General features: G+C 40.0%; 1 protein-coding gene across 1 annotated transcript in view; it reads right to left on the bottom strand.

Annotated features, from left to right (window-relative positions):
* LOC145351047 (tetratricopeptide repeat protein 7A-like) overlaps nt 1–14,219 on the bottom strand; it is a 252,791-nt gene extending 238,572 nt beyond the window's left edge. The window contains exons 1-3 of the mRNA XM_080200649.1: nt 14,078–14,219; nt 6,262–6,425; nt 3,224–3,392 (exon numbers count right to left, since the gene is read on the bottom strand). Of these exons, the coding sequence (XP_080056775.1) occupies nt 3,224–3,392; nt 6,262–6,425; nt 14,078–14,204 (460 nt within the window). The 5' untranslated portion in view covers nt 14,205–14,219. The remainder of the gene's footprint in view (nt 1–3,223; nt 3,393–6,261; nt 6,426–14,077) is intronic.
* Nucleotides 14,220–19,067: the final 4,848 nt, after the last annotated feature.

Below are 19,067 nucleotides of genomic sequence, written 5' to 3'. Positions count from 1 at the left end.
AAAAGAATATATATGCATCCTCAAGCTCTAATAGATTTTATTAGTGCATCTTCATGAATATGGATCAGAACTTTCTGGATAAAACATAAATGGTAAGCACTTCAAGGCACAGTTTTAAAGAATGAAAGGTGGCCACTCACCTACACTTCCTCCTTTCATTACAAGGACAGTCCTTCAAAGTCCTGAAATACGCCTCCCAAAACTGTGCCCATCATTCCCCAAAACTCCATGTTTGAATTCTTCCAATTAGATTCTGCCCCTGCCACAGTACCAAAACAGTTCTTATCAAAGTCACAACCAACCGGGGCTGCAATGGCCTCCAACCCCACCAATGAAGCCATCATGTCTGTTCCCCATTGGAGAGGGTCATACGTGATTTATGCCAGTGAGGACTTCGACTGGCGAGCGGGTAAGTTTAAGTGAGCCCGGATGATAGCATCTGGGATTCGCTGAGAAGAAATAATTTAGTGTTCAAACTAAGCATTCTTATTGACGAGAAATCCATTTATGGCAATGGTACTTATAATACAGCCAGGGATAACTAGTGGCCTGCCTCCTGCTTACCACAGTAGCCTTTAATAGACCTGCTATTTTTTGGGTTTGTGTGTGTACTCAGCAGCAGAACGTTTACACGACTGAAATTCACTACTTTCCTTCTCTTGCTGACAATAGAACTCAGAATAATCCTTTCTCTCTCTCCTGTAAAGTGAAATGAAGTACAAAAATAAAAGCTAATTTTGTTGTTGAGAGAATTCCAACTGTCCACAATGAAGTTCTTACAAGAAGAGATCACACAACGTAGAGAAAGCCTCAGTGCAGTCTCCCTTCACTCCACACTGCAACACATTGTTAACATTCCAGTGTGTTCCTGAGCAATGCATTACTTGGGAACTCTGTTTCCCAATAAAAAGCTGAAGTTAACAAACTTCTGCTATTACATAAATAATGTGTATCTTCTCCCTCAGCTCAGGGACATGGATTTTATGTTCATGAAGATAAGAATTGTCATTTTTATATTGGTTCACTGGAAACTACCATTACACAATTATTATTAATTCTAGGCAAACTTACACAAAAACACAAGGTAAACTACAGAGAATGGCATGTCCTATTTTTATCCTGCTTTGCAGGAGAACAGTGAAAACATTATTTTAAATGTCTTCTTCTATATGACATCAATGTTGTGAAGGTACAATATTCATGATTAGCCCATCAACTATACAATTTTTACTGAACACTTACAGAACTTCAATAATATCATTACACTTCAAATAATAATTTGCCATAGTAATATTCTACTTGTCCCCAGTGACAGCCAGGCAGATTTCCCATGTCCACAATGTTTTCAAATCAAAAGGAAAGTACAATACTACGCATGTGCGCAATTCCAAATCTGGCAATGTTTTTGACATCAAGTGAAAAATGATGTTCCTTTTTATGCTTTGCTAGTGCTAAAAATATTTAAAGAGCAATTAATGGAAACTTCTTAAACTTTGAAATTGAAGCTTGCTTGTTTGTACTATTTAGAATACAGCTGTGCCCAAGATAGTACCAAATTTAAACATGAACCGAAGTCTATTTATTTTCCTTTTGCTGCTCCATTAGACCCACTTTGCAGTACTGGAAAACAAGTGTAACTTACTCTTCAATAGTCTGCATGGATTTCACTGGAGTTTAGCTGACAATCAGTGGTGGTGGACAAATAAAGTGAACACATTTTGAATGGATTGAACAAAACATAAATAATTACTTTGTTATATGCCAACCCATATGAACATAGACTGAACAAATTCCTCCTGCTCTCTTCTATAAAAACAATCATTTTCTTCAGCACAATTCAAGAAACTATTTTTGCATTAAACTACAATGCTTCTAAAAGTTTTGAAAATGGATTATTGAGGCACATTATTTCAATATCATTAATAATTCCAATATTCTTTAAATCTTGCAATTAACATCATCAAGTTTAGTATGTGATCACTACTCAATGCAAGCAATAAACTGCCTAAGGATAAGAATACGGTATTGGATTGCATTAAAACTACTTCCGTTTGAATGAGGCGCAGAAACAGGGGATTGAACTTTAAATTACTCTTACACCTCTAACAAAGACATGTCTGATTTGATGAGTTCAAAATAACCCAAGTTGTTATCCATAAATGCTTCCTCCTTCATTAGTGGACTGCTGCTGTTGACTCCATGAAAAAGCAGGCAATGACAGCATTAATCAGTGTTGGTTAACTATACAGTGCTATTCCCCCCACCACCAGGTTCATCTCAGAATTCCTAAAATAACAGATAAATGATCAGAGTTGAACTGAGGTAGACATCAAGGACACAAAATTCAGTGCCCAGTCCATGCTGAGTTTGTTTATCTGATTACTCTTATTAGCTTCAAATTCCCGCAGCTGAGGGAACAGTGAGGAGGAGTCAGTCAAGATCACATTTCCAATGCTTACTAACTAATTCCTGCTAGATAGAGTTCAACTGTTAAATCCTACACAGTTCTGCAGAATGTCAATGCTGATTACTAAGACGTCGCTTGCATAAGATAGCTGGCATTTTTGGATTGCATCCCAATGTGAAGACGAGAGCAGGAGAAAATTGGCTTTTATTTCAATAAAACAATGAAGAAAATCATTGGGCAGCACAGTGGTTAGCACTGCTGCCTCACAGCACCCGGAACCCAGGTTTGACTCCTGGCTTGGGTGACTGTGTGAAGTTTGCACATCCTCCCTGTGTCTGCATAGGTTTCCTCTGGGTGCTCCAGTTTCCTCCCACAGTCCAAAGATGTGGGAATTAGGTGCATTGGCCATGCTAAATTGTCCCTTGGTATCAGGGAGACTAGTTAGGGTAAAATACATGATGTTATGGCACTAGGGCCTAGGTGGAATTGTTGTGGGTACAGACTTGATGGGCCGAATTGGCTCATTCTGCACTGTAGGGTTCTATGATTTTATAATTAAGTATTAGGGTCATTTACCATTGGGATTGCTCTGAACAAGTGCACTAGGAGCCAAGACAGATTTTTCAAAAATGTTCGTCCACATTGCAAAAGATTAACAGCACAAAAAAAATTTCCAAAGGTTTTCAATGCCACTCAATACCCTAAAACAACGCAGTTACACTACTATGAGGTTTCACCTTAGTCTTTCAATTTTCTGCATATGTACTAAAGTTATCATAAGTATTATACAGCAAAATAAAAGTTAATTGTGGTTACCTTTAATAACAGCGGCTTCTGCTAACAGTTTTTTCTTATAAAGCGGTTCATCTTCAATGCAAAGATCATCGATTCCGATTCGAGCATACATACTGAGTGCATCACGATACGACCCCTCCACAAAATGCAGTTTTGCTAAGATAAGAATGGCTTCAGTCATCAGATTGTGCTGAAAGAGAAGAACAAAGCTGTTGGTGCCCATTATAGTAAGTTTCTGCTTTTTAAAAAAAAGTGTTTAGTGCCTTAATTTACAAGTAAATTCCAAGAATAAAAAATCTTTACCTAGTCTCAAGTTTGCTCTCAGCTTCAATACTCATATACTTATTATCTGCTTGCAAGACTGGCTGCAAGCCAAATTTCTTCATATTCTATATGTAGAATATAGAATGTACATGGAGGAAATGTGACATTTGGTATTGTCCGTGGTAATATATTCATTCAATTCTGTTACAGCAACCGTTCTTGCCATCAAAGTAGCATTTCACTAAGTGTGGCATCAAGAAGACATGGCAGAATTGAATCAAGCCACACAACATCCTAACATCTCACTACAGCACCGTTCCTTCACTGTTGCTGGATCAAAAGCTGAAACTCCCTTCCTGATATCTCTGGAAGTGCAATTATCACAGGTGGACTGCAGCAGTTCAAAAGGTGGCTCACTATTGCCTCTCAAGGGCAATTAGAGAAGAACAACAGATGCTTACCTTGCAATGTTCACATACCATGAATTAATAAAAAATACTGAAGTTAAATATAAAGAATGAGTTTCAATAAATGGTGCAATAGGTTTTTATGTCTGACACATAGGGTGAGATTTTCCAGCTCCAGCATGGCAGGTTCCCCCACCGCAGATGAAATGAGCCAGCCAAAAGTCCATTAACTTTGGTGGAACTGGAAAATTCTGGGCTTAATCAAGGCTGGTGGAAAAATATCTCCTCTGTCTGCAAAAACTGAAAGGAAAGAATTTGCAAAGTTTCAATCCACGGTCTTGTGCTTGGAGCCCCAAAGACAATCTAACTCACTGGAAATGAAAAAATGTAACACAGGTACAGTAAAGGATACTTTCCTGGTGTTAGTGCAAAGTGGAATGAGTTTCTTTTTACATCTAATCATAATATACTTGACCCGAGAGTGCTTGATACTGAATGGCTGCAATGGAAAATATTCATTCCACAAACTAACATCGCTCATTAGAACAAAGTCAAAACTAACTTTTTTCAGTATATAAAAAAAAACAATGCTCTCAGAGTTTGTATACACAGGAGATTAACATCCGCCCTTCACCCCAAAATTATGATGCATCACTGAACCAGCCTCCGTAGCGAAGAACAAAGGTCAACAGCTAAAATCCACAAGAAATGCATTCCTGAAGTTAGTCTGTAACTGTGGGGAAGAAATTTGAAAATTCTCTAGTGGATGGATCTAGGGAACATTTTTCACATTTCTTGGATATCAGCAGCATCGGCAACAGGAAACAGCTAATGTGGAAAGCTTGCAAACTTTATCTCTCTGTAATTCACTGTTCTAATTTAATTAGTTCTATTTAAATGATCTGTAATCATTTTTGCTCCCTCTCCCATCCCACAGAAAATTGCTCGATTGCCATTCAGTGCAATGTGTCCAAGATCAAGAACTGTGTGAAGCATGGATTGGAGGGATTAAACACTACTCCAGTATTTTTTTAAACTTATTACTCCATCCTTAAAGTTACAAAGCCAATGTTTAGAGTGGACCAAGCAAACTCAAATCCATTTCTTGCTTTGCTCCAAAAACAAAATTCAAATTCCAATTGAATCCAATTCAAGGTACACAAGAAAAACAAACAAAATCCCAGCTCTCAAGATAAAAAACCATAAAAACCCATCTTGGGCCTAATCTGATACTTGATTTGTTAATGCTTGAATCCTGTTACAATGTGGTGCATGCTTTAGTTTGTAAGCGAGAGTACGGTTAATAATTGGGGAAAGATTAGGGAATTATTCCTAAAGGAGTATGATGGCTAGCACTGCTGCCTCACAGCACCAGGGACTCGGGTTCGATTCCCGGCTCGGGTCACTGTCTGTGCAAAGTCTGCATGTTCTCCCCAAGTCTGCGTGGGTTTCCTCTGGGTGTTCCAGTTTCCTCCTACAGTCTAAAAGACATGCTGGTTAGGTGTATTGACCATTCTAAATTCTCTCTCAGCATACCCAACTAGGCGCCAGAGTGTGATGACTAGGAGACTTTTGCAGTAACTTCATTGCAGTATTACTTTAAGCCTACTTGTGACACTAACAAATAAACTTTAAAATTTTAAGTACATAAAAACAGATTTACACCAGTGTATGGGAAGGAAAGTGCTGTGTTTTTATGAATAAACCTGTATTAAGGAAAAGACAGGCTCCAGATTCATTCTTTACTCAATGTATGAAAAGTGACTTTAACAATCAGGGCCCGAATAATGTGGAGCTTTAATATTTTGGCAGCTGCTTATTGAAAACAACAAAAACAGATGCAAACCATCAATCTGTCCACGGTCCTCTGTTTGCAAAGTTTAGTTTTAGTAAACACTGAAGATTTACAACAGTTTAGTAAAAGATATATTTCATATTACATTCATATAGGAGGAGAATAAAACCTACTGAAATTAAATATTCTTGGCCCTAAATATAAGAGACAGCTTAAAGAGGTCACTAACTTTCAAAATTTTTGGCAGAAGTAGAATTTTATAAGATTAAAGAAGAACCCCGCTTATAATAGGAATGGTCATTAGCCCCAGAATTGTTTCTCATTCAATAATCTGTTATTTTCTGGTGCTACACTTTAAGTGCTTATTATATAAAATGTGAAGTCACAGCAGCTTCCTCTCATGTGCTTTTCACTTATCACCCTTTGCTATAGGAAATGAAAGAAACATAGGCTTTATATGTGAAAGTGAATTTTATGTGTGTGTATGTACGGCGTGGTAATGGATCACTGTCTGCTGATGCTACATCCTAAATTGCATTTGTGACAGTTTTTGTCAGCGTACATATGTATGAATATCAGTGCTCTGTACTCACTTGTAATTTGCCTCTGTTTAAAATACTGCTCAAGTGCTTCTTGGCTTCTCTCATTTTGGGTTCATTTTTTTCCATTAACGGAATACAATCTTTCAGCTTGCTTGTGTTTTCCTTGAGGCATTGTTCCAAGAGGACTTCAGCAAGCAGCAGATCCCCAAAATCATCTTTTATTTGGCATTTTTAAAAAAAAAGAGAATGTTTAACAAGTTACTTCGGTATTACCATAGAACAGAACCGAGTTAAGTTTATTCCAGTGCCAGCCTTTATTCGCAACCCATTCATATATTTATATAACTGGCATTTGCACAACACTGCTTCTTACAAATAGCATCTGAACATAGGAAACATTCCAACATGCTTCGCAGAAATGTAATCAAACCAAAATGCATACTGAGCCAAAGAAGGTGCTATTAGGAGGCCTTTAAAGGAAGAGGGTTTATGCAAAGGCTTAAGCAGAAAACCCAAAAGTGTGCGTCAAAGACTAGGCCACCTACTGAGATTAGTGTGAGAAACTTGCAAACTAAAGTCTAGAATCAGAGAGACAAAAAGTTTAAACAGAGATACAGAATTATGAGGGGGAGCCACAAGGCCATGAGGGGATTTAGACATGGATTTTAATTGGAGTTTTGGGGAACTGGCCGTAATGACAGGCATGAGAGAAAAACAGCACTGTATAGTAACTTCACTGAGTTGATGCTTCTTTACACTACAGCAATCCTGGTGGTGTTATTAATATGCCCTTACCTTAAAGCCTTTAAAAAGGACCTGAAAATCTTTAGGCTTGGGTTGGTTAGTAGCAATTTATATCAACAGACAGAGTGAAACAGCAAGCACATTTTTTTTAAACTCCAGAATGTTTTTTTTCTAAAACATTTAAAGGCTAGGTGACTTAATTGCTTTGACAGCTCGACAGTTCTAATGAATTTGACAGTTCCAATCAAACTTAACTGCCTTGACAGTCTAAGAGTTCTCTTGACAGCTCCAATGAGTTTATCCATTCTTTTAATGCATATTCCCAGCAACTATTAACAATCCCAAAGAGCATGTAACCTCTTCAAAAGGACACCTGACCTCCCTCAAAGGATACCCTAGCTCTCCAAAATAGTACCCTACTTCTCTAAAGAACACAGACAGCTTTAGAGCTTCTCCTGAGAAGTCTAAAGCCCACAAGTCATATTTTGAAAATCACCAGTTATGATAATTGGACCTGTTGGAAGATAGCTGCACTTCTTCATGTGCAACTACTTCTGTGAACTATAGGTGTGCAAAGTACATACTGTCCCTGTTTTCCCTGCCTGACAAAAAGGTGGGTGCCAGATTTTGAAGCAGGTCTTCCAGAACGACCATTTCTGCTACACCAAAGACCCTCTCCAGCTTTACAAAGACTCAGGCTAGCCTATTTGGCTTAGTGTCATACTCTGTTTTATATTGCTCCAGGGATGTTGTGTTACATTAAAGTGCTACAAAAACTGTTTTGTCTATTTCTGATCATTCAGAATTGATTTTGCACTAAAAATATTGAATATCCCAATAATTTGATTAAGAAAATAAGTCATGGAGCAAAGTGGGAATTAATTAAAAAGCATTGTATCAACAAATAATTTAAAACAAACAATTTCAAATTAAGAGGAAGGGAATGTATATCGGTTTCCTTTTATTTCAAACATTCTTAGAAAGAATTACAATATTGGGCAGTAAATGATAGTTGAGTTGGAAAGTACCCTACGCAAAACCACTGTCAGAATACTAAATGCATTCATGATAAGTTTCTCTATCTGCCGTTTAAAAATAGATTTAAACAAGTGATCAAGTTGTGTACAGACTAATTTGATTTGAATGTAATTCTTCTCACAACACCACACCCTGAGATTTAAAGGCTGATCTGTAACTATCGCAGAGATTTTTCTGAGAGACAGGATGAAACAATTATAGAAATGCAAATCTTTTCTTTCTCCCTATCATTAGTAACAGTGGTCCTCAGATCTGTTTTAACACCTCTCCACTTAAAACACTGTCATTGGCTTTGTCCCACATGAGACAAATCTAAATGATCCCAGGTCTACCACCACCAGCTTCTGCAGTTTGTGACTAAAGATATCACTGTTTGTTTTTTGGTTACTATGGGAATGAACATGGCATAGGTACCAGCTGGTACTCATGCAGTCATTAGCTGTTGCAAAACAATACAAACATGCCACAAAAATTCACAGCTTCTTGGCTAATGAAAACCACATGTTTTCCTGATGTATGTGACCAGGTCACTTTTTCCCACTCCAGAATTTCTGCCCCTTACTTAAAGCAGTACCAATTTGGACTGAGGAACAAGTCAATGGCCAGCAAGTCTAATGGCTTCAAATCAGGACATCGAGGTTGGAATATGAACTCCCTGATTAAGGAGTCAATTGATGGGCCAATGAGGGAGTCTTTTCCTTGTATTTTACTGGGAGTACACACAGTAAGAAGTCTCACAACACCAGGTTAAAGTCCAACCAATTTATTTGATAGTAAACTCACAAGCTTTCGGGGTTTGCCCCTTCATCAGGTGAACTACCAGAGGAACTGGCACTCCCAAAGGTATACTGCTGATAGATAGCACTCTGTGTACTGCTGTTGGAATTGTAAATAAAGGGATTTTGGTGAATGGACTTCTGCCACCAAAAACTTAGTACAGCAACCACCTTCCAGTATCTTATAATGTGGTCACTTTCATTAGTGAACCTCAAAAGCAGGCCATTCACTCGGAGTTCATCACAGAAAGCCCACATGTTTTCTGCACTAGATTTTCACAGAAATATACCATCAGGACCATTGAATTAGCAGCCGGATGACTCATGAGAGTTCTGCAATCAGATAAACAGTATAGAACATTAATAGTTCTAAACAAAGAAAAGGGAAGAAAATGGAGTAACAGGCAGAAATTGTGCTTTAGGTGATTTTTTTGAATTCAAGGGTGAACATGGGCATCGCTGGCTGGCCATAATTTATTGCCCATCCCTAGTTGCTCTTGAGAAGCTGGTGGTGAGCTGCCTTCTTGAATCGCAGCATGCAGTCCATGCGCTGTGGGTTGACCCACAATACCATTAAGGAGGGAGTTCCAGGATTTTGACCCAGCAACTATGAAGAACTGGCAATATATTTCAAGATCAGAATGGTGAATAGCTTGGAGGGGAACTTGCAGGTGATGGTACTTCCATGTATCTATTACCCTTGTCCTTCTAGATGAAAGCGGTCATGGGTTTGGAAGGTGCTGTCTGACGATCTTTGGTGAATTTCTGCGGTGCATAAAGGGGAAAAGGGGAAACTAAAAGATGAAATTAAACCAGGAGAGAAGTAAGAAACATAGGAGTAAAACATTAGAACAAAAGCACAGACTAGGATACGGAGCCCAAATAAGTGTTCTTTATATAAATGCACAGAACACAAGGTACAGATTGAACAAAATGCCGGCACAAATTCAACTTGAGGTATACGACAAGTTGCGTTGACCTGCTAGCAAAAAAAAGACACAAGCGGGTCTAGCACCTTGATGCACATATACACCGATCCCTTAAGGTAGTAGGGATCCATAATATAGGAGTGAGGTATTAGCACCGGAAAGAGTGCAGACGGGATTCACCAGAATGTTGCCTTGGCTGGAGAGTTTTAGTTATGAAGAGATATTGGAATAGACTGGGATTGTTTTCCTTGGAGTAGAGCAGACAGAGGGAGAACATGACTGAGATGTATAAAATTATGAGGGGCATAAATATGAGTAGGCAGGAAGAAATTTTTCTTCTTGGTGAAGAGATCAATGATTAGGGAGCATGGTTTAAGATAAGGGGCAGGAGGTTTAGAGGGGGTGCAAGGAAAAGCTTTTTCATCTAGAGGGTGGTGGGAGCCTGGAATTCACTGCTTGGAAGGGTGGTGAAGGCAGAGACCCCATTAACATTTAAATGGTGTTTAGATGTGCATTTGCAACATCAAGACATAGAAAGCTATAGACCAAGTGCTGGAAAATGGAATTAGCATTGTTGGATAGTTTACCTTTGACCAGTACAGACATGATGGGCCAAAGGGCCTTTTTCTGTGCTGTAGACCTCTATGTCTCTATTTCTACATAAATACACACACAGCAGCACTGCCTCGAAGCAGAATTACTACCGTTCATCAAGCTCAAACTAAATTAGAGCAGGATTGGTTTGAGAACAGAGTTGAAGAAATTACAACAGAACAGAAGGTCATTTAGCCCATCTCGCACCCATGCTACTGCTGCCCTCCATCTGGAGTTATTTCCTCAAGAACAATCTTCCTACCATTCTCCCGTATCCTTTGATAATTTTCTTTTTAGAAACTGATTACAGATAATACGGTAAAAAAATTGTGACCGAACATTCATGCCTTATTACCCTTCTGTATGATGATGTGACAGTGTTGTGCCTTTAAGAAAGATATTTTAGTCATGTTTCAGTGCTGAATGTGTTTATTAGTCCTTTCCATTTTATCAGAGACATTTTGTCTGGCTCCAGCAGCACTTTACCATTTCTGTAGCAGCATAATTCATCTTAATGGCTGCAATGTTTGTTTTAATCTGAACTAATGCAGGGTTCTGTTGTTTTATGCTTTCCCCCCCAAGATATTTCAGACTGGGGCTTGATTATGTCAATTGACAGGCAAGGTCATATAACTGGGTACAGCTACATTTTTGCAGAGAGTTCAGGGTAGTCTGCTTTTTGGGATCTTTAGAGAGAGGGCATTTTCTCTGTATCTATTGTTCTGTTGAAGTGGAGACTGAAATCTACCAAGAAATAAGTCTTTTCCTGAGATTCTACAGTCTGGGAGTGGAGCTTTCTCTGCAAGTTACTACATGAAAATTAGAAGTCAAAGCCGGAATTTTGCTGTCCTGCCTGGCACAGGAATTGCATCAAGCGAGGGACAGACAACGGAAAGGTCCATTGACCTCGGACGGGATTGTTTCGTGATGAGCGAGGCCGTAAAATCCCACCTCAAGTGTCTATCTGGATCACTCTTAAAAGTCTAGAAATCTTGTATCCGTGTAAGCATGTTTGGTTTCTGTACTAACTGGTTCTAAAGAAGGAATTTATGTCTATGAGGGGATACTGCTAAATTGGAATAATACAAGATAGCTAGCTGTTAAGAATTATACTTTGTCATGCTTCAATATTTTAACTGGTAAAAGTTATGCTAATTATTTTTACTATATTCTAACTGTGTTCTTAAGTTTGTTGCGACAAAAGCTTTCTCATGGATCACTTGAATTATACCTGGAGCAAAATATCTTATGCTCATCTTAATGCCAAAATCAAATGTAAAAGTTAGGGTCTTGGCTAACTTCATCTTTCACTCACCTGAAAGATGCAAATGAGCCCAACCCAGGAAACCCACGGGCCAGCCCCACTATTCAGAGAGCAACAGTGCCCCTATCTCCGGAGACATGCCCCCCTCCAAAAAATGAAATGGTGGCCCGTCCACCCTGAGGGCCCCACAACCTCCCTCAGACCAGCCATTCAGCTTCCCTTATCCACCTATCCATCAAACCCCTTCCCCTTTAGTCATCCCCATTCAGCCCCACTCCATCCTCAAGCCACACAGTCTCCTCCAGATCCCATCCCCCTCAGTCCCCTCCCAACTCAAAACACCTAGAGAGCTTACTCCCACCCCACATATGCCCTCCTTCAGGCCACATGCCTTGGCAATAGTGCACTGCCCCTGCCATCCTAGTCTGGCACCTTGGGCCCCATGGGGATCAAGGCAATAGGTCCTATGACAATGTGCCTCTTTGACACTGCCAGGCTGCAGAAGAAGGGTCCCCCTGGGGTCTTGGGGGTTAGCCTAGCTACTTTCCTTGGGATGAGGGTCTTGCGGCTGGACTACCCCTTCTGGCCCTGGTAAACCTGAAAAATTATCCTAGGCATAGTGATTTCAAGCAGCTCTGATCAACATCTTCATTCCAGCCTGTAAAAGTTTGAAGTGGCCAGGTCATTTTAATGTCTGTGCCTCTGAACAGGCTGGAAGGCTTTTAAAGGAGTTTCCCTTCCATTCCATTCTGTCAGAAGCTGCAGGTGTGATAAGATGCCTTTGAAGTGCTCTGACAGAGATATGCCAATTTCACTGGGGAGGTGGGAAAAAAAAATCACTTCTCCACATCTGTGCCCCCACCCCAAGTGTATTCACACTGATTTATTTGAAGTCTCTGAGCCTTCCTAGCAAGTTGAAACCTACATAATTCCATTGGAAACCTTTGATCACTTCAATTTGAAAGTACTTTGAAATAGGTTTCCATTGACAACTAATGGATTTCTAGTCAGCCTCCAGTCACCCTGTTTATTTACATTGCCCTTCATGCTTGCTTGCATCTCAGGTGCCTCCACAGTTCTGAACCAACGTTTACAAAGACTTTATGCCCGATTGACAGCTGTGGTTTCTTCAAAGGGAAGAAGTGGTATCACTTCCTCTTTTTCAGGCCACATTTTTCCAAACCGTTAATTGCAGCATAAAGGACAGCCACGTGTGAAAGCAAAAACATGAAAACCAGATGCAGACACAACGCAGTCTCCTCCACACTGGGGAGACCAGAGACTGGGTAATCAATTTATGGAGCACCTCCACTCAGTCCATAAGCGTGACCCTGATCTTACAGTTTCTTACCATTTTAATTCACAGATTTGTTCACACACTCGCATTTCTGTCCTTGGCCTGCTGGAGTGTTCCAGAAGCACAGGAATAGCACTTCGAGAAGATGCTTTGCAGCCTTTTGGACTCAGCATTGACTTCAGACAATACCTTTCAGTTTGATTCTTTCTGCCAAGTGCAGTCTGTTGTGCCTTCCCCATGCTCTGCAATCTTTTCTTTGTCCCCTTTTAGGGGCAGCATAGTGGTTTGCACTGCTACCTCACAGTGCCAAGGACTTGGGTTTGATTCCCGGCTAGGATCACTGCGTGTGCAGTTGGCACGTTCTCCCTGTGTCTGCGTGGGTTTCCTTTGGGCGTTCCAGTTTCCTTCCACAGTGTAAATGCCATACTGGTTTGGTGAAATGGCTATGTTAAATTCTCCCTTACTGTACCTGAACAGGCTCCAGAGTGTGGCGTCTAGGGGATTTTCACAGTAACTTTAATGAAGTATTAATGTAAGCCTGCTCGTGACACTAATAAATGAACTTTAAACCTCTTGTACTCTGCTTTCCTCTCCACAGATTCTCCCTCTCCTGCTGAGCGTGCTTCCAGATTTACTGCCAACTTTGACTTGAGATTTCCAGCATCTGCAGCATTGTGCCTTGCTCGCAAAAGCAAAACCAGTTGGCATTGACATTACGGTTACAATCTGACTGCAACCTCATTCGTTCCAACATGATAAACGTATTGGCATCAATGGAGGGGGGAGGGCGAAGGGAAACTCACTCAAAATTTAAATGACCAAAAACACCTGAAAACTCCTACTTGCGAAGAAAGAAAAAAAAAATCAACGGCAAAGGAGAAGTGAAACACGTCTCTGTGGCTTCAAACACGATGCCGTTAAAGCGGAAGGTGAGAAAACACACTGAAAAACAAAATTCAGGCAATGCACAGCACCTTGAAGGTAGATCGCTGCACAATTTTAACAGCAATTACTCCAGATTTCCACACCCTCATCTCCTGGGATTGTCCAAAGTTAACCTCTGTCAACTTGGACTTCATGCTTCAGCCAGCATTTTTTCCAGATGCCAAAGAAATATGTTGTTTTATCTACAGCAGAGGTCATTAAACTCTTCCCGAGCACTCAGCAAAGTCACTTACCTGATCAGCAGGGCTGTGTAAGTGGGGAAAAGCTCAGCACGACTTACCGTTCCCCGAAGTCTTGGGAGGCAGTTGCCTCACCAGGTTTTGAACTTTGTCCCACTGACATTCCCCCCGGCACTTTTCTATCTCCACTTCCAGTTTGTACTGTGAGAATGATATCCTGGAGGCCATTGCCGTTTCTGCCACTCAAATAGGAAACTGCGGTCAAGCGCTCCCCCGCACTCCCCTCGCAAAAAAAAAACTGCCACTGCGCCTGCGTGGCCACGCAAGGCACGCTGGGAGTTGTAGTTTTACCACCCTCTGCCAGCCGGCAACATAAAAGGCAATGCTTGGGACTGATACCAAAGTCACCTCTCAAAGAGAAAATATCACCCAGTGCAAAGCATTCTTAAACAAATTTAAAAAGTCAATTTTCTGACTGTTATTTCTGCATCTCCTAGAAATTGATTCACAACTTAATTACCATCATGTTAAAATGTCACAGTAAGAAGCCTCACAACACTAGGTTAAATTCCAACAGGTTTATTTGGTAGCACGAGTTTCCAGAGTGCTGCTCCTTCATCAGATGCGTAGGGGATTGGAGTCACAAACAGGGTATATATAGACACAGACTCAATTTACAAGATCATGGGTTGGAATGCAAGTCTTAACAGGTAATCAAATCTTTGCAGGTGCAGGCAATGCAAGTGGAGAGAGGGTTAAGTACAGGTTAAAGAGGTGTGAATTGTCTCAAGCCAGGACAGTTAGTGAGATTTTGCAAGGCCAGGCAAGTTATGGGGGCTACAGATAGTGTGACATGAACCCAAGATCCCGGTTGAGGCCATCCTCGTGTGTGGAATTTTCCAGGATAAAAACAAATTATTGCAGATGCTGGAATCTGAAATGTTAGTTTCAATAATGAAATGTCCTTCCAAAACTTTTAAAAACTCCAGTCTGTGAAGTTATGCTTTTCCCAACAAAAACATGCACTATCATTGTTTGTATAGTGCAGAAACTTGGGCAACATTAAGACAGGAACAATGCTTTGATACTATTGAGATGTGAATGCTGAGATAGATGTGTGGAGCAATGAGAAAGTCAAGATCAAAAATCAGTAGGCCAGGGAATGAGTGATATTGTGAATTAATTAATCAATTAAAGTAGCCAAGAAAAGGTTGAAATGGTATGGTTATATGCTGCAGAAAGGGAGAGGACTTGTGATCAGACAAGCGATAGAGACAGACTGCCAGGAAGAAAGAGAAGCAGCATGCTGAAGAGCAGATTAGAGTATCTGATGATGAGACGCTTAATCATAGTGGAATTGGAAGAATAATGGGTGGGTGGCAGGAGGTGATGGAGAAGAGTAATCAAGCAGCCTTGTGGCTACCTCAAGTAAATAGGGAGAAGTTGAAAAAAGAAAAAAGGTAAAACATGCACTGGTATATGTAAGCAGAAACAACTGTTATGGACAGGAAGTGAGGTCATTTAAACAGCTCTCTCTCACTACCTTTCTGTAACCAGAAAGGTGTTTTTGGGTTTTGACTTACCCTTTATAAGTGGTGGCGTATTTTCCCTAACCCTTAAATTTGGAGTGTTCCAATCCTTCATGAATAAAAACAAATTTGAGCTAAGATAAAACAAAAGGGTCAGTTTATTTCACACATATACACAAAATGTAGGCTTTTGCAACATCTGCCCCTTTTGCAATCATAAGAAGGATAAGGGAAAGAAAGGGTTACAAGGCCAGACCACAAAATATATAAATTATGGCTTTATGTGAATTCACAATCAAAAGTCTTCTGTGGATCAGTTGGTTGATTGTCGCAGGGTGATCTGTCTTTCCAGAACTGAGACCTCCACCAGGGTAGAAGGCACACAGAGTTAAATTAATCCTGAAGGCACCAGTTCCAATGTTCCAGTAGCTCACAGTGTAAATGAAGGCCAGGCGATTGTACCCGGACAGAGTTCCTCCTGTTGCTACCTGTTTGATGGTAAGATGCTAGACAGACATAGGCTGCTGCCTGAAGTCCTTTTCTTTTTGGAGATCTAACAATGATCAAATATAAGAAGACAGTTTATTAATTAAAGGAATTCAAATAGCTTAAGGTTTGGTCATGTGATGGTGAAGTTTTGGGTTGGCTGTCAAGGTCCCTGATAGAAGCCTATTGTGTTCTGAAGCAGGTAATGATCAGGCCATTAACACCACATTGGATATTAGGAGGCACAAGCAGCTGCCTTGGTCCTTGGAGACACAACACCTCTGATGACCATAATTCTTCTTCAGAAATGCAAAGAAGCTCTGTGCAGCTCCAAGAGGGGCACTGGGATCTTTTTTAAAAAGAAAACAATACACTACTGTTCGCCTGAAGGTTAGAAATTCCTCAGGCATGAGTCATGGTTAGTCAGGATAAAACCCTGTCCATTTTAAAATTAAAAATGATAATTTTTACAGAGTAGATTGATTGAAGTAGATATGCATTTATTTTCCTTCCTGTCTCAATCAGAAAACCTTAGAGAAAATGAAATTAATTCCATTTCACTTTTTTTTCTAACCTGGCCTTAGGGAAGAAAGGATGAAAAGTGCATGTATGCAGGAATTCTCATTCAAACTGGCATATGCAGCACACAGTTAGTGGGGAAATGATCTTCAAGGACGTGTCAGATTCTGGGATTTGAGTGGGTTTGAGATTCATCTGCCTGGGGAAGATCTTCAGCGCTAGAATTTTGACTACACTCCCCTCTATTGGGGTCAGGCATGCCAACCTCCAGATTAAGTATCTCTGAATAGGTTTAAGAGTTTTACAGGGTGAAAGATAGTGGCAGAATATGGGGAGGCATAATGAACTGGTAGCTGAGGGAAAACCATGTGACATCTAATTACAATTAAGCTTATATTCGTCAAACCTGTTTCCTCAGCCACTACCAAGGCCTCTGTAGCCAGAAAAGGCCATAACCAGCCTCATCTGACCCTCCTGTCTGATTTTCCAATCTCCCTGCACACTTTCATTTCCCCCATATCCTCAACCGCTGCAGATGGGAGATGCTTCAACTTCTTCTAGGCAATTTAGATCAAGAGATCTGAATGTGTGAGGAGCAGAGCTTGAAGCTGTGTCTGTCCACATGCTCTTGGACATCAGCCCTCATAAAATTAGTCTTACTTTTCTATGAGCTTTAATTAGTGGTGCTGTTTTGAGGTTTGGCTGCTGAGATGTGGAATGTGTGAGACATCTGAGTTGACAACTGTTGTAGGTGGAGAAAAAGAAAAGAAGGAGGCAAGGGAAGCCCAACAACAAATATACCCTGGCTAATGGGATTGGGGAGTTGTTGGCAGAATGGCATGGGTGTGGGTGGAACCCTTGAGAGAGCACAGGGAAATGGCATGGAATGGGGAGAATGCATGCAAGTGATTGAACAAACGTAGGAATGAGATAGGAAGAAAGGCTTTGGTGGGAGATGGGATATGGAATTTATGAAAGGAACAAAATAAATAGAGTGGGTATAGCATGACAGGAATAGCATGGGAACCATGCAATGGAGTGGGATTTAAAGAAATACTGTTGCAATAAAGATATTAATTTATTCACAAATGTTTTGTAGGTTGTAGTGTGTTAAAAGTTGCATTATGCATTTTGTCCATTTAAGTCTTCATACACATAGGTACCAGAATAGGGAGTCTATTAAAAGAATCCATGTTTTAACAGCATGCACATTTTCCATTCTGAATGCTTCTTACTGAGTGTTAGAAGGGTTAGGATAACCTGGGACTGAAAAGAATAATAGATCAAGATAGACAAATTTAGAGTGAATATATTATTTAAAAAGTACAAAGTTCCTGGAGTTTCAAAGATACATTCTGCATCAAAATACATATAACCACTGTTAGAGAATCTAAACATGTTTTTTTTAAAAGCTATCATATTCTGTATTAAAGAATACTGCTTGGCTAAGGCATGATGGGATACTACACATGACAAAAGCAAATACAACTCAGCAAAAACTGCACTCACAACCAATTTTGTACCCAAGAAAACATTTTATACAAAACAATTGTCATCTGATGCACTATGTAATAAGTTAACAAGACAATTAACCAATCTCACACACAATTGACGCAACTAGCAACCAAATGCAACATTGGTGATGTTGAACATGTTGAGCAGGAAATCAAAACAAATAATTGAAGGTTGTCTCTCCAATCAACTAGGCTGCAAAGCATTTGAGAAAGAAAACTGTCAGAGCTGCTGGAGTCAGCAAAATCACTATTGTTTAAAGAGTTACAGAAGTTATTACTGCCAACAGTAATTACCACACTCCAAATTCAACTCCTGCAAACACTGTTCATTGCTCACGTGCCAGGAAACAATCTAAAAAGCAACAACGGTCTCACAGAGTTGAGACTTGGCCAAAGAATATTTTGGTGGTACTGTTTAACTACAGCAGACAGAATGTCCTATAACTGGCAAACGGTGTAAACTTTGTTGAAAACTCAATTGCTTTGAATCACAAAACTATAAAGACATGATTCAGAGAGTGTCTAGAAATGAATCACACATAATACAAGATCGTTACAATGTTCAAAATGAGTTACAATCACATCCAATCTTGTGTTACACTACAACTGTATTGTCATTTCATATTATTGAAGGAATGTGTTGTGGATGTAGCACATGAAGGTTTCCAGGGAACTGTTGAACAACTCCTTCGGGAAAGATATAGTTCCCAGGAATTAACCACATGATAGAGCGCAAAAATCAATCAATGCTTGCCATGTCAAGTAACCACAATGCCAAATCTTTGTGATCATATCAAAATGTCTGAGCTACTTGCAGTACAATAGATGGAAGTTAGCATGGATTTTACAGATCTGCATAATGTCAATCGTAGGGTCACAGAGTCATAGAGGTTTACGCATGGAAACAGGCCCTTCGGCCAACTTGTCAATGCCACCTTTTTTTAAACACCTAAGATAGTCCCAATTGCCCACATTTGGTCCATATCCCTCGATACCCATCTCACCCATGTAACCTTCTAAAAGCTTTTCAAAAGACAAAATTA

The sequence above is a fragment of the Carcharhinus amblyrhynchos genome, chromosome 12 (assembly GCF_965287045.1).
Source record: "Carcharhinus amblyrhynchos chromosome 12, sCarAmb.v2.hapA, whole genome shotgun sequence".
Lineage (NCBI taxonomy): Eukaryota > Metazoa > Chordata > Chondrichthyes > Carcharhiniformes > Carcharhinidae > Carcharhinus > Carcharhinus amblyrhynchos.
The sequence above is the reverse complement of the archived record's forward strand: the minus strand, read 5'-3'. Positions and strand labels throughout refer to the sequence as shown.